The 22220-nt window shown below is 36.2% G+C and overlaps 1 protein-coding gene across 1 annotated transcript in view; it reads left to right on the top strand.

Moving 5' to 3' along the window:
* The window catches only part of RPF2 (ribosome production factor 2 homolog), a 43246-nt gene extending 21238 nt beyond the window's left edge, over nt 1-22008 (top strand). The window contains exons 8-10 of the mRNA XM_003770663.3: nt 5037-5139; nt 19588-19732; nt 21550-22008. Of these exons, the coding sequence (XP_003770711.1) occupies nt 5037-5139; nt 19588-19732; nt 21550-21738 (437 nt within the window). The 3' untranslated portion in view covers nt 21739-22008. The remainder of the gene's footprint in view (nt 1-5036; nt 5140-19587; nt 19733-21549) is intronic.
* Nucleotides 22009-22220: the final 212 nt, after the last annotated feature.

The raw sequence follows: 22220 nt of genomic DNA, 5'->3' as shown, positions 1-22220 counted from the left end.
ATTTTTCAATTGGAGAATGGCTTGATTTTTTATAAATTAGAGTTAATTCTCTATATATTTTGGATCGTGGTATTCCTTATTTCATTATTATACAGAATAATTATTTGGAGCCATTTATAGAATCATGGACCCTTTAGAGAAGGCTCCTTAGGGTTTCTTGGATCCTCTTTCTTAGTCCTAAAAGTGTGATGTCCAGGACTGCCTGGTTTAACTTGTGACCCATTACAGAGCCGAGAATGGCATTGTTTCAACAGGCCAGTAATCCTGGATTCTGTAGTTGGGTTAATGTAAGATTAAGATTGCATTAGCTTTTAGTAGCTTTCTGACCATTGATTAATGGTCCTGTGGTCATATTTATGGCTTCAGATACTTGAAAGGTTTACTAAGGTATCAATATCGAAATTAGTTATAGTGGAAATTTTTACTAGTCTAAAAAAATCTAAACTGCCTCTTCTCTGTCACGTTTTTGATTCAGCCACTAGGTGGCAAAACTGACCAGGCAGTACTACAGAGCCTCTGCCATCAATGATTGGAGCATGAGATGCAAGAGGGAAAAAGAAGCAAGTGAGGTGGGGAGGGCCAGGGGGAAAGGAGCATTGGCTCTGAAGGCATAATACCTTTGATAATTTTAAATATAAGTGTAGGAAAAGGACAGGTTTATGTGTAGTTTATATGGATTTGTGTAGATGACTAATGGTGAAAGCAAGGGGAGAAGATCATAAGCAGTTATTTCTCTGTGCAGTAACTTACAGCTAGTGATTATATTGAAAAAACCTGAGAATCCCCTCTGTCTTTATTGTGCATGTTTGTGCTGAACAGTCTTCTGGGATCTGTTAGTTCTATTTGCTTGCCATAGGCACTTGTAAAGATGCATGCATATAGTCCACCTTTACACCAATAAAGATTGTGAGTGAAATACCTTTACATGTGTTTATTTTTAGAGGTCCTTTGCAGAAAGGGTGGTATTCTTTTGGTTGAATAATTTGATATCAATGTTTTTTTTTATGTGTTTGGCCTAAATTGTCATCCTTTTTTATTGTCTTCTTTTACATTGTTATACTTACTGTGTTTATTCTTTTAGTTTTGCTTTTTAAATTCTTCATCACTTTCCAAGTTTCTCTGAATTCTCCATATTTATAATCCACTGGGGATTTAAAAAAAAAAATGGCAAACAACTTGCCTTCTATCATAACCTGCTACTGTCCCACCTCTCATCTTTCTACTTCCAAAATTCCCATAGAATAGTGGTGCTCACCAGTTTGCTTAATTCTCATCTTCCTTGACTTCTCACAAGTATTTGACCCTCCTGTCCATTCTTCCAAGTTGAAGTTTTATTTCTGGGATTCTACACCATCTTCATCTTCTGTTACCCCTCATTACTCTTTACTCTATTTCTTCTCTCTGTCTTTCCCCCTAAATAGATTTCCTCAGTATTCTGTATCATCATGTTCCTTCTCTCTTTACTTCATTATCCTTGGTGAGCTTATTTGTGAGATAATGCACATTAAGCTCTTTGTAAACCTTAAAGCACTATTAAATATGAACTGTTATTACTGCTTTCACAGCTTCAAATGTATATATCTAAGTCTGGCCTCTCTACTAGTCTCCAGTCCTTTATTTTCGTGCTCCTACTTAGTTTCATTTAGATAATCTTTAAAGAAATGAAAATCCGTAGTAGTAGTAGTAGTAGTAGTAGTAGTAGTAGTAGTAGTAGTAGTAGTAGTAGTAGTAGTAACAGCCCACCATCTCGCCATCCCTCCAAACCTAGAACCTTGTGACTTTTTTTTACCTTGTTTAATAGCATCATTCTCAGACTGCCTGCTTTTTAAAAACTTGAACTCATCTTTCATTGGTTCTCCTTTGCCACCCAGCATCCAGTCACCAACTCCTGTTGATTAGATTCTACATCATTTCCCTTGCTGTGTCCTTTCTTTACCTATTCCCCTATTTTAGGTTTTCACTTTAGGATAGTAGTCTGGTGCTTGTAAATATGCAAGCATATTTAGCTATTTTATGTCTAAAGTCTTTTGACTGGTAAAGAATATAGGCCTGTTGTCTCAAATATTTTTCAAATCCATCATTTCATTCTTTAAAAACTTAGAAAAGCAACATATGTTGGAAATGATTCTATTCTTCAGAGTAGAGGGGAATATGTGTTGATTCCAGATAGCTAGGTGGCGCAGTGGATAGAGCACCAGGCAGAGGTCAGGAGGACCTGAGTTCAAATATGGTCTCAGATACTTGACACTTACTAGTTGTCTGACCCTAGAAAAGTCACTTAATCCCAATTGCCTCGTCCAAAAAAAAAAAAAAAAAAAAGTAGTCTCTTACTAGGTGATTGTCCCTAGTAGATTTCCTCTCTTTTATAAATGGCACGTGGACCAATATAAGGTTGTTTTCCTAAAGCGTGATTCTGATTATTATCAGAACTGCCCTTAATCAGAAACTTTCAGTGGCTTCCCATTGCCTAAGAAATAAAGTTCATAGTCCCTGTTTCAGTATTCAAGGTCTTCTTTGATCTGACTCCAAACCTATTTAAAAAAAAAGTTTTGTTTATAGTCCTTTTTTTTTTTTTTTTTAAATCACTATTATTACTTCCTAATGACTCTCTCCCCTTCACAGTGGGGACCTGTAATCGATTAATTCAGTCTAACAAAACAAATCAATATACTGGCCTTGTCTGAAAATGTGTGCCTCATTCTGTACTAATATTCTAGAGCCTCTCAGCTAAGAGAAGCAGAAGGCATGCATGCTTTTTACTATCAGTCTTCTGAATTTACTATTCCTAACAAGGCTTCCCTGCTTTATCTCCAACTTTTCCTACCACTCTTTTTTCTTTTCTTTTTTTTTTTTATTCTTCCAAACTAGGCTCTTTTCTTATCTCTAAAACTGCCTCTCATTTTCCCAACCTGGGACCCTAGCTCCAGCCTCTTCTTTAAATTATGTTATTATTTTTGTATTTGCATTATTTCAAATTCTCTAGATAAGTTTGTTATGTCTTTGAGGATAAAGGTTCATCTTTATATTCTCCCATATCTGATGACACCTGGTATTTCTTTTCCCACTACTTCTAAGGCAAACTTTCTTATTACATTCAGCATTTGTGTTGCTAAGACTTGGTATGTATGCTACTGATGTACTTCCCACATGTTTCTCCTTGTTTCTTCTCTAAAATATATTTTCCTGTTTTTCTTGAAGTATAAACTCTAATGAAATCAGCAGTTCAGGAAGTAATCATCTAAGGGAAGATAAGCATTGACTTTGGTGAGATATAGACTCATAAGCTATTTTATGTCTAAAATCTTTTGACTGGTAAAGAATATAGGCCTATTGTCCCAAGTATTTTTCTTAATCCATCATTTCATTCTTTTTTTTTTTTTTAATTATTATTATTATTTTTGAATTATAGCTTTTTATTTTCAAGTTACATGCATGGGTAATTTTACAGCATTGACAATCGCCAAACCTTTTGTTCCAATTTTTCCCCTCCTTCCTCCCTTCTCCTCCCCCAGTGGCAGATTGACCAATACATCCATCATTTCATTTTTTAAAAACTTAGGAAAGCAGCACATATTGGAAATAGTTCTGTTCTTCAGAGTAGAGGGAAATATGTGCTGATTCCAGAATTAAGTTGATCTCAGGGGTGGTACTGTTAGGCAGAGTTTAGTAGTTTTATTGATTTGCTAGCTCTGGTTTGGTAAATTTGGGTCAAAATCTTATGGCTTTTCTTCATTAGTTGTGAAATTTGTACCATATTCTCTTGCCACATTGTTTGATTGTTTTATTTTAATTGCCTTGAGTTATGTGCGGGAAGAGAGACTGCATGTGGGCAGGAAGTGGGGCAGGATTATATTTTTCTGAGTTTAGTCATAGTTATTCAAATGGTTTTCCCAAAAGAAAAATGGTTTTTTCCTATAATTGGGATCCCTTTGAGGAATTTTCTTTAAGATTTACTTTTAGTGTAGACCTCTTCTTTATCATAAGGGTCACCTTGACTTTTCTTTTAAAGGACATTTTTATCAATAGCTTGTTTTTATCTCATCTATATTCCCTTCAGTATCTTTTCCCACATCCCCTCCCAAGTAAGTGATCCCTTATAATAAGAAAGAAGGGGGAAAAGTTCAACAAAACTGATCAACATACTCAAAAAGTCTGACATCATATACAATGTCCCACACCTTGATTACCCATCTATCCAAAGAAATAGGAGCAGGAGGTTTCTCATCTCTTTTTGAAGAATAAGATTTGGTCATCATGATTTCCCAGCATTTAGTTTTAATTGTTTTGTTGTTTAGACACAATTTATGTAACACTTTTTTTTTCAATCTATATTTATTTTTTTATTTTTATTTTTTTATTTATTATAATAACTTTTTATTGACAGAGCCCATGCCAGGATATTTTTTTACAACATTATCCCTTGCACTCACTTCTGTTCCGATTTTCCCCCTCTGTTCCTCCACCCCCCCTCCCTTAGATGGATATGTGTGCAGAACCAAAAAGTTCTCTTGTTGCACAGGGAGAATTGGATTCAGAAGGTAAAAATAACCTGAGAAGAAAAACAAAAATGCAAACAGTTTACATTCATTTCCCAGTGTTCGTTCTTTGGGTCTAGCTGCTTCTGTCCATCATTGATAACACTTATTTTTTTAAATTAACCTGTATATCTACTTATACTAGAAAATCATGTGAACTATCTTTTCTGTGTTTTTGTTTAAAACTATTATCCATGATGAATATGACTTTTCAACCCCATGTCAAGTATTGGCAGAGAGGGAGAAAAGCATTAAAACCGAAAAGCAAGTGGTCAGTGAACTAACCACAGAGAATCAATACGTTAAGAGATAGAAGAGGCACTTGTGAGGCTTAATCAGGGATTTTTTTTCTTTGTACTACCTGTCATATTTTTGATATTCTGATTTGTGTTTATAATAAATTACATTTTCATATTGATAGTTTTGTTCCATTTGTTGATAAATTTTTTTTAAAAAGTTTTCATTCAAGATTGTTCTTACTGTCATGAATTATGCTTTTAGATTTTTTCAGAGGCCCTACAGTACCAAATATTCGTCTTGCTGGTTTAGAGTATGTCTTGCATTTCACTGCAGTGGATGGGAAGATTTACTTTCGGACCTATAAGTAAGTTTGTCTCAGCATCTTTTTATTTATTTTTGGGGGGATATTTTGTATTTGTTTTCCATTATTCAACTCAGAATTGTGTGACCACAGTCTTGTGAACTGTGTGGGGCACCAGTTCTGTGCTGTATGTTGGTTGTGTCTTGCCTCAGCATAGCCCACTAAAAACAAGACTATTGGATGTCTGTTTATTACATGCTCATATTGAATCTCTTTGAGCCTGAAATTTTAGTAAAGCCATAAGATCATCTTAGTTTTCTGTATATTCTTCACCCATGTGAACTCTAAGCCCTCCTCTCTAGGCCCAATCTAAGCCTCCAGACCTTGAGGTAATCCAAGATTAAATCTAAAGGAACTAGAAAATAATTCATTCACTAGAACTATGGTTTTTCTATATCCATTTCATCCTAAGACCCCAAAATTTCCATGAGATATTTCAATTTAAAGCTCTAGAGATTCTAGGCTTGCAAGTAACACTGTGGTCCATGTTATACTACGATTTTATTGTAGCCCTCTATAAGTCACTTGTAAAATACTCCTGTATTTTTCTAAAACAAATGAGTAGTGGGCATCTAGATGCTGCAGTGGATAGAGCATCTGCCCTGAAGTCAGGAGGACCTGAGTTCAAATCAAGCCTCAGATACTTACTGCTTCCTACTTGTGTGACCCTAGGCAAGTCACTTAACCCAGTTATCTCAGCCAAAAACAAACAAACAAATAAATAAAACAAATGGATAAAACCAATATATAGAAACTGAAAACTATGAAAAGAGGAATATTCCTAAAATAAATAAAATGGATATTTTTTCCTTTTTAATGAAAATTTGAAGTAGGGATGTGAGAGGGAAGGAATGAATTGAATACAGGAAAGGTAGTAAGGGGTAAGAAGTATGATTGTGAAGCAGAGAAAGTAGAAATGAGTATTTAAAAAGAGCATCATAGTTTTTATATGATTTACCAGTATTAAGGCATTTTTCACTCTGGTGTCAAAAATCAAACTGAGCAAAACTATTTTCCCCCCTGTGGTAATTGGGGTTAAGTGACTTGCCCAGGGTCACAAATAGGAAATTTAAATGTCGAGGTTGATTTGAACCGGTCCTCTGACTTTAGGGCTGGTGCTCTATCCACTATGCCACCTAGCTGCTCCTGAGCAAAACTATCTTGCAAGTTTAAAAAAAAAAAAAAAAGGAAAGAAAGAAACGTAAACTTCTGACAATAAAATATTGATTCAGAATATCTAGGAGTGTAACTACCTCAATAGTTGTTCAGTAATTGAGTTTAAGCCAGAGTTGAAAATATGAAATATAATTTTTTAAAATCTGCTAAAATTTTACTCCAAGAAACTAATTCCAGATCAAGCAAAAAGTTATTGAGCCTCTATATCAGATACAGTATTGGTTACTAGGGACAAAAAATAGTCACTGCATGAGGAACTTATAATTGTCTTGAGGCAATATATCCAAATATAAATATATACTATAATAAAATGTAATTTGGTATATGTACATGGGGCACTAGCAAAATCTGGAGAATTAGAAAAAACTTCATGTAGTAGAAGCATTTAAGCTAAGATTTGAAGGAAACTAGGAAGGAATTAAAGGAATTGAAAGAGATCAGAATTAAGGAGGAAATGCAGTTCAGGCCTAGATGGACAGACTTTGCAAAGGTATAGAGAAGAGGTGTTGTGTTCTACTTTCTAGAGCCCCCAATTGGGGTGACAAAACATGCCATTGTTTTCTTTCTTTCCTTTTTTTTTTTTTTTTTTTCTTTTAATAACTTTTTATTGACAGAACCCCCCTGCCAGGGTAATTTTTTACAACATTATCCGTTGCACTCACTTCTGTTCTAATTTTTCCCTTCTCTCCCTCCACCCCCTCCCCTAGATGGCAAGCAGTCCTATATATATGTTAAATATGTCACAGTATATCCTAGATACAGTATATGTGTGCAGAACCAAACAGTTCTCTTGTTGCAAGAGTTGGACAGAAGGTGAAATAACCCAGGAAGAAAAGCAAAAATCAAACAGTTTAATTCATTTCCCCAGTGTTCTTTCTTTGGGTGTAGCTTTTTCCATCATTGATCAATTGAAACTGAGTTAGGTCTCTTTGTCAAAGAAACCACTTCCACGATTACATCTTCATACAGTATCGTTGTTGAGGTATATAATGATCTCCTGTTCTCTCTTTCCTTACATCAGTTCATGAAGTCTCAACCCTCTGTATTCATCCTGCTGGTCATTTCTTACAGAACAATAATATTCCATAAATTCATATCCACAATTTACCAACCATTCTCAAATTGATGGGCATCCACTCAGTTTCAGTTTCTGGCCACTACAAAAGGGCTGCCACAAACATTTTGACATAAGGTCCCTTTCCCTTCTTTATAACTTTGGGATATAATCCCGTGAATCCTGCTGGATCAAAGGGTATGCACCTTTGATAACTTTTGGCATACATAATTTCCAAATTGCTCTCAGAATGGTTAGATTTTCCCAACTCCACCAACAATGTATACACTTTTCCCCAACCCCTCCAACAATCATTATTTTTCCTGTCATCTTAGCCAATCAAGGTGTGTAATGGTATCTCAAGTTGTCTTAATTTGCATTTTCTAATCAATAATGATTTGGAATAGTCTTTCTTAGTTAATAGTTTCAATTTCATCATCAAAATTGTCTGTTCATATCCTTTGACCATTTGTCAATTGGAAATGGTTTGATTTCTTTAAGTCAATTCTCTATATATTTTGGAAATAGGCCTTTATAGAACCTTTAATGGGTGTTTTCCCAGTTTTTTGCTTCCTTCTAATCTTGTTTGCATTAGTTTTGTTTATACAAAGGCTTTTTAATTTGATATAATCAAAATTTTCTATTTTGTGATCAGTATTGGTTTCTGGTTCATCTTTGGTCACAAATTTCTTCCTCCTCCACAAGTCTGAAGATAAACTATTCTATTTCCCTCATTTATTTATAATCTGTTCTTTATGCCCTAAATATGGACCCAGTCTTATCTTGGTATATTGTTAAGTGTGGGTCCATGCCTAATTTCTGCCATACTAATTTCCAGTTATACCAGCAGTTTTTGTCAAATAATGAATTCTTATCCTAAAAGTTAGGATCTTTGGGTTTGTCAAACACTAGATTGCTATAGTTGACTATTCTGTCTAGTGAACCTAACTTATTCCACTGATCAACCAAATGGTTTTGGTGACTACTGCTTTATAATATAGTTTTAAATCAGGTACAGCTAGGCCACCTTCATTTGATTTTTTTTTTTTTCATTAATTGCTAGGGTAATTTTTTACAACATTATCCCTTGCACTCACTTCTGTTCCAATTTTTCCCCTCTCTCCCTCCACCTCCTCCCCCAGATGGCAAGCAGTCCTATTCATGTTAAATATGTCACAGTATATCCTAGATACAATATATGTGTGCAGAACCAAACAGTTCTCTTGTTGAACAGGGAGAATTGGATTCAGAAGGTATAAATAACCTGGAAAGAAAAACAAAAATGCAAACAGTTTACATTCATTTTCTAGTGTTCTTTCTTTGGGTGTAGCCGCTTCTGTCCATCCTTGATCAATTGAAACTGAGCTAGATCTTCTCTTTGTGGAAGAAATCCACTTCCATCAGAATACATCCTCATACAGTATCGTTGTTGAGGTATATAATGATCTCCTGGTTCTGCTCATTTCACTCAGCATCAGTTCATGTAAGTCTCGCCAAGCCTCTCTGTATTCATCTTGCTGGTCATTTCTTACAGAACAATAATATTCCATAACATTCATATACCACAATTTACCCAACCATTCTTCAATTAATGGGCATCCATTCATTTTCCAGCTTCTAGCCACTACAAACAGGGCTGCCACAAACATTTTGGTGCCGTTGTTTTCTAGAGCCCCCACACTGGGGTGGTTAAGATATCCTGCTTTCTAGAGCCCCCAAGTTGGGGTGACAAAACTTACCATTGCTTTCTAGAACCCCCACAATCGGGTGATTAAAATATGCCTTCCTAGTGGAGAAGTGATGAGGCAGGACTCCCGAGGATGGTGGGAAAATGGGGTCCATTTATTTCAAGGACTTTCCCCTTTTTATAATGTAACAAAAACAACATTAAGAACGTGGTACCACAAAAACAACTTGTTATTGTACGTAGTTTGCCACCTGGTATCACTCTTCCACCTGCTATCACTCTGCCTCAATCTCCACACAGGTTGTCACCACTCCCTGACTTCTCAAGGTAGGCTGAGAGCCCTTGGGGGAGATGGGGAGCTGAACCAGACATTGTTAGCAGGTTCCCTCTGGGCTGAAGAGTTTTACACCTCACCCAGAGTTCCCCCACTGATTGTGGCCCTCTACAAAGAGGCATGGCATTTCATGTGTAAGAAGTGGTCAGAAGGCCAGTTTGACAGAACCACTGAGGGCATGACTGCAGTATTAACCCTGGAAAAGAAGGCTGGAGCCAAGCTAGAAAATTAGAGAGAGGAAAAAATTAAAAGACCACCACCAATTCTTGCACCTGCAATAAATAGCTCAGGTAACAGGGAATGAGGGCCTGGCTTAGGGTGGTAGCTATGGAAGCAGAGATAAGGGGAAAGATGGAAGAGATGTTATGGAAGTAGAATTCATAGGACTTGACAAATGATAGGATATATGGAGTGGGTGGGGACTAGAGATGACCCAGAGGTGCTAATTTGCCTCACTGGAGGATGGTTATCCCAATAGAAAAATGGAAATTCAGAAGAGGGATGGGCATGCCCAGAAAGCTGCTGGGTTCTGTTTTGCTCTTGTTGAGTTAGAGATGTCTATGGCCCATTTCTGACAACACTTACTCTGTGTTCCTTATGACTCAGTGCCACAGGCATCTTTAAGACTCTCCATGGAAGAGAAGGTACAGACCTTCTTTGGTAGGAGTTACTTAGTCCAGTCCTTAGGTCTGTACCTGTAAGACATTGAGTTTAGAAAGTCAGGGAGGCAGTTGGTGTCAGAGACTAAAGCTCGCAAGAGGGGTTGCAACTGGGTAGACAATGTAGGAGTCATCTGCATCGAGATTATAATTAAACCAAGTGAGCAGAGATTATGGAGTATAGAAAAAAAGTCCAGCACGCTGTCTTGGAGCACTCCTCATTTCAGGAGGGATATGTTTGACGATCCAGCTAAGGAGCCTGGGACTTTTCTTGTGTTGACTATAATGCCTGTATGTTGTTACTTTGACATAAAAAATGAGGAAGTATAGGGCTGAGAAAATTCTGCTGCAGGCAGGAAATCAATAAATATGTGAAGCAGCCTGGTGAAATGCCAAGATGATTTGTCGTTTATACTTCAAGCTTCCCTAAGGGAGCTTATTACCAAGCACTGCTTTAGCTTTTTCAGTATATTCTCTACTAAGGTATTCTCTTTGTAGTTTTTATGAAAGTTCACTTGTAGAAGAAAAACAGTAGAACATCATTCAGTCAGAGAAGCATTCAGAATGACATATCTAAACTAGAGGTATATATAATAATATGTAAGGTATCTATAAGCTCATTCTGGAAATTACTTGTTTGTATCTTTTACTACTTCAGACAGACCCTTTAAGCTATTTCTCTCTATAAATAGTAATGGTACGTCCTGCATTTATGACTTAGTTGTTACTTGTGAGAATTAATAAGTCTTATAAGATGCTTAGGTTAAAGGATCTCTGAATATAAAGTGACATTAATAATATTGCCTCTAACCTTGATGAGTAACCTTATTTACATGTGTATGGTTAATTGCCTCTTCCTTTGAACCCTTAAAGAATTCATTCATCATATATAAATAAACATTTTACAACCAGAAACTAGTTTACTCATTGTAAGATTTGTTATGAAACATAGAAAATCTTTAATTATTTAATAATAATAAATATATTTGCTAGCGTTTTCAGAAGCTTTATAGGGAAAAATCTACAACATCAGGGCCATCCCTTAATAGGGATTATACGGAAAGAGCTAAAGCAGTACTTGATGAGATACAAAAACAAGAGTAGAAAATAGGAAATAAGAGGATGTGAGGGAGGAAATAAAGAAATTGTTATTGTAAGCATATCTATAAACCTTGTTGAGAAGTAGACAGATTATGGACATTAACTTATATATAGCCTTTGTGCTTCATTTCTAATATTTGTTTTAAAAAAAAGATATAATATTCGAAATGTAGGTACTAAAATTGCTATTGGAAATTTAGGTAGGGTATGTGTACACGTGCATGTGCATGTTTGTGTATTTGTAGATTTGGAGGAAAAATCCTTGGAAAAATTGATTTTTATTTGGTAGAAATGGTATGTGTTTTATATTTCTAAGGATTTTGTTCCTTTACATTTTTATGCTTATTATGTGTTTGTTTCCATTTGAGGCCATTTTTCTGTCTATTTTATTTGGTTTTCCCCTACCCTCACTCTCCAACCCTTCCCCTCTCCCATGAATAAACTATTAATTGATTGGATTTTCTTTTTTTTTTTTTTTTTTTTTAATAGCCTTTAATTTACAGGATATATACATGGGTAACTTTACAGCATTAACAATTGCCAAACCTCTTGTTCCAATTTTTCACCTCTTACCCCCCCCACCCCCTCCCCTAAATGGCAGGATGACCAGTAGATGTTAAATATATTAAAATATAACTTAGATACAATAAGTATACATGACCAAAACGTTATTTTGCTGTACAAAAAGAATCAGACTCTGAAATATTGTACAATTAGCTTGTGAAGGAAATCAAAAATGCAGGTGTGCATAAATATAGGGATTGGGAATTCAATGTAATGGTTTTTAGTCATCTCCCAGAGTTCTTTTTCTGGGTATAGCTAGTTCAGTTCATTACTGCTCCATTAGAAATGATTTGGTTGATCTCGTTGAGGATGGCCTGATCCATCAGGACTGGTCATCATCTAGTATTGTTGTTGAAGTATATAATGATCTCCTGGTCCTGCTCATTTCACTTAGCATCAGTTCTGTAAGTCTCTCCAGGCCTTTCTGAAATCATCCTGTTGGTCATTTCTTACAGAACAGTAATATTCCATAATTTTCATATACCACAATTTATTCAGCCATTCTCCAACTGATGGACATCCATTCAGTTTCCAGTTTCTAGCCACTACAAAAGGGCTGCCACAAACATTCGTGTACATACAGGTCCCTTTCCTTCTTTATAATCTCTTTGGGATATAATCCCAGTAGTAACACTGCTGGATCAAAGGGTATGCACAGTTTGATAACTTTTTTTTTTTTTTTTTTTAATTTAATAGCCTTTTATTTACAGGATATATACATGGGTAACTTTACAGCATTAACAATTGCCAAACCTCTTGTTCCAATTTTTCACCTCTTACCCCCCCCTCCCTAAATGGCAGGATGACCAGTAGATGTTAAATATATTAAAATATAACTTAGATACACAATAAGTATACATGACTAAAATATTATTTTGCTGTACAAAAAGAATCAGACTCTGAATTATTGTACAATTAGCTTGTGAAGGAAATCAAAGATGCAGGTGTGCATAAATATAGGGACTGGGAATTCAATGTAATGGTTTTTAGTCATCTCCCAGAGTTCTTTTTCTGGGTATAGCTAGTTCAGTTCATTACTGCTCCATTAGAAATGATTTGGTTGATCTCGTTGCTGAGGATGGCCTGATCCATCAGGACTGGTCATCATCTAGTATTGTTGTTGAAGTATATAATGATATCCTGGTCCTGCTCATTTCACTTAGCATCAGTTCGTGTAAGTCTCTCCAGGCCTTTCTGAAATCATCCTGTTGGTCATTTCTTACAGAACAGTAATATTCCATAATTTTCATATACCACAATTTATTCAGCCATTCTCCAACTGATGGACATCCATTCAGTTTCCAGTTTCTAGCCACTACAAAAGGGCTGCCACAAACATTCGTGACATACAGGTCCCTTTCCTTCTTTATAATCTCTTTGGGATATAATCCCAGTAGTAACACTGCTGGATCAAAGGGTATGCACAGTTTGATAACTTTTGAGCATAGTTCCAAACTACTCTCCACAATGGTTGGATTCGCTTCACAACTCCACCAACAATGAATCAATGTCCCAGTTTTCCCACATCCCTCCAACAATCATCATTATTTTTCCTGTCATCTTAGCCAATCTGACAGGTGTGTAGTGGTATCTTAGAGTTGTCTTAATTTGCATTTCTCTGATTAATAATGACTTGGAGCATCTTTTCATATGACTAGAAATAGTTTCAATTTTTTCATCTGAGAATTGTCTGTTCATATCCTTTGACCATTTTTCAATTGGAGAATGGCTTGATTTTTATAAATTAGAGTTAATTTCTATATATTTTGGAAATGAGGCCTTTATCAGAACCTTTGACTGTAAAAATATTTTCCCAGTTTATTGCTTCCTTCTAATCTTGTCTGCATTAGTTTTGTTTGTACAAAAACTTTTCAGTTTGGTATAATCGAAATTTTCTATTTTGTGATCAGTAATGATCTCTAGTTCTGCTTTGGTCATAAAAACCTTCCCCTTCCACAGGTCTGAGAGGTAAACTATCCTATGTTCCTCTAATTTATTAATAATTTCATTCTTTATGCCTAGGTCATGAACCCATTTTGACCTTATCTTGGTGTACGGCGTTAAGTATGGATCAATGCCTAGTTTCTGCCATATTAGTTTCCAATTTTCCCAGCAATTTTTATCAAACAGTAAGTTCTTATCCCAAAAGCTGGGATCTTTGGGTTTGTCAAAGACTAGGTTGCTATATTTGTTGACTGTTTTATCCCTTGAACCTAATCTATTCCACTGATCAACTAATCTATTCCTTAGCCAATACCAAATAGTTTTGGTAACTGCTGCTCTATAGTATAGTTTTAGATCTGGTACAGCTAAGCCACCATCATTTGATTTTTTTTTTATTAATTCCCTTGAAATTCTTGACCTTTTGTTTTTCCATATGAACTTTGTTGTTATTTTTTCTAGGTTGATTGGATTTTCTTGAGAAAACTAGTAGACTAAAGTGATTGAAAATTTTAGAAAGGAGTCCTTTCTATGAGAGAAAGTAAATAAATATTTTCTCAAAAGGATTAGCAGTTATAATCAGCTTAATTTGGTCTTGAAGACAGATTTGCTAGCATAAATAAAGCAATGCAAAAAGATTTACTTAATTTTATAATAGAAAACTCAGTTCATTACAAATATTAAGGTTGCCATAGTCAACATCGAGATAAAAAAAAATTTGGAGTTTGACTGTAGGGCATCCACTCAGAAGGCCCAATAGTTAAATGTTCAGAAAGCACTTCTTAGATGATTTTTCTTCCAGACTATTTTAAACCCTAGACATTCTAGTCTTTAATATAATTTCCCAGCACAGTTTTAAGAATTTCTAGATTTCATTGTTCAAAATTATCTAAGAAAAAAGATCATAGAATGTGTGTATAGTGTATAAAGAACTAGGGAAAAACTTTCGGTCACTGATATCTCATCATGGTTATTTATTAAGGACTTTTAATGAAATGAATTAAGTTCATACACATCCAATCTGCATTTTAATTATTTGACGGAGTGAGAAGATAAAATTTGTTTAAGATTTTTGGAAAGAAATATTCCTGGTCTACATGGGAAAATATATTCTTGTTTTGTGGTGAGACAAGGAAATACAATTTGTGACAAAGGATTGATTAAATATAATAGAACTACATCTGTCTGAGTTGCTTAGTAGACAAATACAAGATTTCCAGATAGATGTCAATTACTCTTGTGTTCTAAGTACTCTAAATATAAATTGTTGCATTATAGTATAGAATGGAAATCTTTCTAAAATAAATAATAAATGCTTTCTTGCCTTCATAAGTAGAAGATATTGAATATTAAATTTATACATATATTTCCCCCCCCCCCTTTTTTTTTTTTCCTGGTTGACTCATTGAAAGCGTCAGTCTCTGTGATGGGTGACATCACAGGACAAAAAAGCAGAATTCATTGAGTCTTCTTGAAAAACTTCATTTCAGCTTGCTTTTTAGTCATTTGCTTCTTTCTTACAAAAGTGAATTAAAGCTTGTAGCTTGGATTCTCCCTTCTCTCCACTCCCCCCAGGTAATGTGACTGCCTTTCTGCAAAATTTATTAGCAGATCAAAGATCAAAGCATCTTATTCAGTTCTGCAAACATATCATGTGCTTCACATGAGTAGTACAAAGTTGGGCACTAAGGGCAGTAAAGTTTAAAACTTAGCTCCTACCCTTATGGAGCTTACTGTTGAGTAAGGAAGTAGATGGGAAAAACTGACATACCCCCTTGTAATTCTAATACATGATAAAAACATGAAAAGTGTGAAGTGCTCTGTCCGAGATCAAGCAATGGGCAGGGGAGTGGAGATCACAGAAGGGGGAATGATAGTATTTAACTTATACTTATTTAAATTTTAACTACTTGTGGGTAGGTAAAAGTGTTACAGATTGTATTGGAAAAAGGAAAGGATGGTCTTTCTAGCCTAGAAAATAGCCCAAGTAAAGGCAAGAACCTCAGAACATGCCGGCCTATATAGAGGAAAGGGGCACAGTACATGGTGGCATCTGGCTGGAAGGTAGACTGCCTGGATAGGCATAGTACTGATCATGTAACTCTCTAAATTTTTAGAAAATTTTCTGCTCTCTGCAGGTTCCTAGCAAGTCCCTAGACTTGTCCATAATATAGTTTAGTATTTCAAGAATTTCTGCTAGTTTTTTGGGTAATGAATGACTAAAATGCCAGCATATTCTTTGTCATGATAATGGTGAGGTTTCTACAAATAAACTGCCTAGCCACAGTAATTTCTTTTAAAGTTCTAATTTTTATTGATAGCTTCTGTTTTTTATATTAATACTACTTTCGCTTTCAAATATCTCTTTCCCACTTCTGCTATCCAGAGCACAAGACTTTTCTTTTTTGGCAAAGCAATTGGAGTTAAGTGACTTCTCCAAGGTCATACAGCTAGTGCCAAATGCCTGAAGTTGGATTTTAACTCAGGTCCTCCTAACTCCAGAACCAGTACTCTATCCCCTGCACCACCTAACTGCCCCTGAACTAATCCTTTTAAACAAAGTGGGAATTTGTGTGGAAAGGCAGTTCAACAAACTTAATTGTGTCTGATAGCATATTTAATGTTCTACCTCCATTAAGTCTCCCAACTTCTGGGAAGAATGAAACATTTTTCTTTTTAATGTTTGACATGGAATAGAATTTTAAGTGTAAGCAGTGCTTTTAAAAAATGGCATCTTTAGTGTGTAATGAAATGGAAGGCCTTGCATGAGGGGTCAGTTTTCTCATGAAAACTCTTCTGTAATAACCTTTTATATTCTAACATCCTGGTTCATGGAATGAGTTAATGAGATGCCTAAGGTGCACAGGCCAGAACACGGAGCAAACATTTCCTCGGCTCCATTTCCTTCACCAGGGAAGTCATGGTTCTAGACTTGATCAGTGAAGAAAGAGAAAGATGATAGGATTGATGTTTGTTGTTTTCTCTCTATTTCTCTCTCTCTCCATTCTGTGCTTTAGCTGTTGCACCTTTGAAAGCCCAACAACACTGGGAATTGAAACTGTTACTTTCTGGAAGCTAGTGCCAGCATTGGCCGGCTTTACCCAGGTCCATTTGCTTTATCAGTGTCTGAGGTGGTGTGGGAGAAGAATTGCACAGAAATTTTTGCAACCTCACAGTCTCCTCTTTTTCACCAGTTCTGTCTGGATAATCATGGCACGGCAGAGAGGGAAAGCCTTCTGTTTTTTTTCCCCTGAGAGAATAATTTTTGCAGAACCATATAATCTAAGTAGATGTGGCATTGTGCCCATAACTTTAGGATTCAGAATCTGTAGAGAATTCCAAAAGCTTTTCCATTTGGATCCTAATATCTTTTTAGGATAGACAGACTAAACTTGTACTGATCTATTAAAAGCTCCTCGGGTTGACACTTTCAGAGTCATACATAGATACTGCTATTTTTGCAGCACATCCCTGTGACTTCATTGATGCAGGAAAAGCCCCTCTGATTTCAGATAAGCAGCTCATCTGGAAGCTGGAGTTGTAAGAGTCGTTCAGGGGGCTATGAGGGCAGAAATTGGCAGGCACTCCTTTCGTTATGCCAGCTCTGGGGAGTTCCGAAAAGGGCAGAAACACAGTCCCTCCCCTCAAGGAGTTCATAATGTAAGAGGGGCAACATGTAAACGTCTGTGTCATATGAAGGATAGGCGGGGAAGGCTTTTTTCAGCTCAGACTTGAGCTGGGTCTTGAAGGAAAGGCAGAGGTGATGAAGAGAGCATTCAAGGCCTGGGAGATAGCCAGGGAAGAAGCAGAGTCAGAGTTGGGGATGAGAGAGAATCTTGCAGGCCATTGTCACTGAACGTTAGAGTACTTGGAGGAAAGCAGTGTCCAGGCTGGAAAGGAATGGGCCAGGCAGTCATGGCTTTCTTGGCAAAACAGGACCTTAAATTTGCTTCTGAAGGTAATGGGGCACGTGGTCAGACCTGTGCTGACAAGGGTGATCCTGCTTATTTTGTTAAAGAGACATTCCTTCTGTTCTGTTATGGCTTAGCTCGACGTAGTGGGTGGGCAGTGAATCTGTCCTTGTCAAGTTACCTTGGTTGCTTCGGTCTGGTGTGTGTGCAGTTCTAGGAGTCCTTGAGGTTCAGTACAGGCCCCCTGGTTCTCCCCACCCCCACACTCCCTGGCTCTCAGCCTCCTCCTCCCATCCCCCAGCACACACATAGTGGAGGCTCCTTATCCTTCCGGAGCTGCAGTGTCAAAGTGTGAATGGCACTTTGCTGTCTCTCTGCCACCAACAGCTTTGTTGCTAGGTGACCCAATGCGCAAAGCACCGGGCCTGGACTCAGGAAGTGCCGAGTTCAGATGCAGTATGAGGCACTGACTAGCTGTATGGCTCTAGGCAAGTCAACTTAATAACTAACTTTGTCTGCCTCAATTTCTTTAAATTGTAAAATGAGGAGGAAAAGAGCAAGTACCTCCTAGGATTATTGTGTGGATCAGATGAGATATTTGTGAAGCACTCATTGCAGTACCTTGCACATGGTAGGAGCTTAATAAATTCTTGTTCTGTCATTTGCTCCCTTTCTTCTTCCCTCCCTTCCTTTCTCTTCTTCTCCCCCGCCCCCCCTCCCCCCACTCTTCCCCTTCCTTATTCCCTCTGCAACTAATCTCACAATCCTGCAACTATAAGGGACTTTAATGATCATCTTAATCCAAACCCTATTTTTGCAGATAAGAAAACGGGAATAGAGAACTCAAGGCCAGTTTACAAATGGGTTGGTGCAAAAGACAATCCAGAAGAGCCCAGGCTGCCTGATTCATAGTCTGACACTCTTTTCAGTAATAACATCCTTATCTTCTTTCCATTTTTCTTTTATCTTTTGTCTCCTCCTTCACCCAGAAAGGTCAGCCTTATATAGTTTCATTAGCCAGGAAAGCTAATCAGGTCCCAGTGAGCAGTTCATTGACAGTATTCCCTCATCATAAGCAAGGACTAGATTCAATTCCTGACTTTTTAGTAGTAGTGCCTTTTTATAGTATAATGGATAGAGTGCTGTTTAGCATATCAGAAAAACCTCAGGTTTGTAGAATCCTCTAAGTCCCTGACCCCTCTCAGCCTTAGTTTACTCACTTTATAGTGAAGAGACTAAAATAGATGGTTTGTTAAGGTCCTTTCTCTTTAATTCCAATTCCTGGGATCCAATAATCTTTCAAGTTTTGTTTTTTTTTTAGTTGAATTCATTTGTTTCAGAGTCTCAAAGGGTTAGAAGTGGGTCTCTTCCTGATATTACCCCTCACTTATTTTCTTTTAGGAGGGCATGAGGCAATTGGGGTTAAGTGACTTAATACTAGGAAATATTAAGTGTCTGAATCCGGATTTGAATTCAGGTCATCTTGGCTTCAGGGCCACACTGCACCATTTAGCTGCCTTCCTTCTCTTATTTTCTTGCCCAGGGCTGTTCCACAAGCCTGATGTTTGACTGTATTTTAGCTTACATTTAAATTCTCTGGATAAAGTTATGTCAGTATGATCCAGGTTAAATTAGTGTTCATAATTATCAGGAGATGTAAGACTGTGTTTCATGTTAGTATAAACTCATTTCAAAACTCATAGAATGAATTTTATGCATTCATAAATGCGTGAGGGACATTAAATGTTTCATACCTGGGGGACTGAATAAGTTAAATGGAGAAGCAATAATTTTTTTCCTGAAAAGTTTTCTGTTTGAATTACTCTTTCCCAGTTATATTTAATTGTATTCTTCCCTAAAAGTTTGTATGTTCATCAAAGCGAGCATTTGAATAAAACTTGTAAGATACCAAATTTAGATTTTCTTTTTTTTTTTTTTTTTTAGCAGGGGAGAGAGGGAGTATTTTATAAGAGAAAAGGCACTAATATTTGTTGTTGGGTTTTTTAATTATTATTTTTATAAAGATTATTGTTGAAGAAATCTGGTTGCAGAACACCACGAATTGAATTGGAAGAAATGGGACCATCACTGGATCTGATCATGAGAAGAACCTATTTGGCATCAGATGATCTTTATAAATTATCCATGAAATTGCCTAAAGCCCTGAAGGTGTGTAAGCCTAAAAAACAAAAAAAAAAGTCAATTCTTGCAAAATATGTCTTTTGGTTTTAGGGGAAGGAACATTAAAAATAAACTTCAGAAAAAGATAGAGTTGGAATGCCATAATGTTGATGGTATCTTTACAATGAAAAATGTAACAGCAGGAATGGCATTTTTTAGTGGGTTGTGGAACAGATAGGACTGATTTCCATTAGCAGCACAGAATAGACCTCATTGCTTTATAGCCACCCACATATCTTTTCAAGGTTTAGCTTCGAGATTGGTAAATAAAGAGTTAGACCCATAAGAAGGACCATGGAGGGCTTCTGAGGAGAAGAGAGCGGGGCCTATAGGCAAGTTGCTTGCCATGTGCCATATTATAAGAAGGCTTAAATCTATCTTGTAGTCACTGTGTCTGTGGAAGATTGACTTTCAGCTCTATTTCTTCTATCATAACTTTTTGTTGAAATGTAGAAGTTATAGAAGTACAGAACAAACTGAATGGATTTTTGAAAAAATGATGTATTTTTTAAGAGAACAGAGAAGATAAATAACTTGATTGTTATTGGATAATTAGAAAAGCTATCTTAAGATCTTAAGAAAAGCTTAAGATAGCTTTTAAGCTGATGATTCTTGTGTCTTGACAGTTGTTAAGGCCTGGTACGTGTTCAATAAATAATTGATTCCAGTGAACTCTTGAATTTTCATTGACCAAATGGGGTAGTCACTTGATTGTAAAGTCTGCTCTTGACTCTAGCTGTAGTGTTGAGAAACCTTGTGATTCTAACTCCTGTGCATGTCCAGGGCACTTTTTTTTTTTTTTTTTTGAGAGCTTATTTAGCTTTCAAAATAATTTTGAAAACAGATTATGGTCACTGTTGGTGGAAAGAGCACTGGCTTGGGAGTTTGGTGTCCTGACTGCTGGGGCCTGCTGCTTTTTTCTTAATTGTATAACCCAAGTGAGTCACTTAACCCCTCTAATTTCAAGTTCTCTTGGTTCTGAAATGAAGGAATTGGAATGGGTGTTTATTGAAGTCCTTTCCAGCTCAACAGTTTGCTATCTTAAGAAGTTATAAAGTACAAAAAAAAGTTATTAAGTCTTAATTTGTTTTAGGCATTACATTTTAAAAACTATGTTTTTGACATTATGGATCTTAGAAAGCTAAGGTTTAGACATGGAAAGGAATTCAGAGGTATTTCATCCAACCCCCTAACTTAAGAAAGGAGGGAAACTGAGGCCCCTAGAAGTGAAATTGCCCAAAATCAAATTAATTGGCAGGGTTGACTTTTGAATACAGATCCTGTAATTTTACATCTAGCTCTTTTTCCACTGTTCCGCAAACCCCATATTTATTCTTGCCTCAGTCAAAGTTGACTAATTTTTATTTTAGATAGAACAGAGGTCCTGTCACAAATTTCACTACCAGGTAGTATGGGAGAAGAAGGTATTTTTGTGTGCTTTGGTGAATGTGAATAATCAAATACTGCAATGGAGATCAGTTTGGGACCCATGGAGACTGGGAATTATAGGCAGTCTTACACATAGCCCAGAGGTCATGGACAACCTCATTTGTAGATTTACCTTTCAAGCTGAAAAACAAATTGGATTTTTGCCATCCCTGTAAGGACAGGGATATTGGCAGGTTGTTTTAACCTCCTTACTAAAGGTTCTCTATACTTGTGAATGACTAGGTCATCCTGTAGTATCCAAAGTATGCTCAGTAAATGTTCATTAATGGAAACCCCTTTGAAATGTCCCACTAAAGACTAAGCTTTTACTATTTTATGCCACTAAGAATTGTAAAAGAAAAATTTTTATTTTACAGCCAAAGAAGAAGAAGAATATTTCCCATGATACTTTTGGTGCAACTTATGGAAGAATTCATATGCAGAAACAAGATCTGAGTAAATTACAAACAAGGAAAATGAAAGGGTTGAAGAAAAGACCTGCAGAAAAATTAACTAATAATCAAGAAAATAAATCTCAGAAAATTAAGAGAAGAAAAATTGATTGAATTTGATCTATAATTGACTGTTACTATATTTTGCAAGAAAGAATTGTCAGATGTAAACAATTCTATAAAAATTATTACATGGACCTATTTGACATATATATATTTTTTTGTTAAACGGTAAATATAAATTTTACATTTTCATATTGTAAACTATTTGAGGTAAGAACTATATTACTTATTTTTATATGGAAGTGCCTCCATAGTGCCTTGTAAACAATAAGCCACCTAATAAATGTTTGCTAAATAAAATTTTCTTATGATCAACAACAAGTACTTGTGGTATTAAAGAACTGGGAACTAAGGGGAGGTGCCTATCAATTGGAAAGGCTGGACAAATTATGGTAGACAAATGTAATGGAATATAATACTATAAGAAATGAAGGATTCACTCCCAAGAAACTATTTTACTGACCTAGAAATAATAACAACAAAATTCATCTGGAAGAACAAAAAATCAAGAATTTCAAGGGAACTAATGAAAA

The sequence above is a fragment of the Sarcophilus harrisii genome, chromosome 4, assembly GCF_902635505.1.
Source record: "Sarcophilus harrisii chromosome 4, mSarHar1.11, whole genome shotgun sequence".
Classification (NCBI taxonomy): Eukaryota; Metazoa; Chordata; class Mammalia; order Dasyuromorphia; family Dasyuridae; genus Sarcophilus; species Sarcophilus harrisii.
This window is presented reverse-complemented; position numbering and strand designations above follow the sequence as displayed.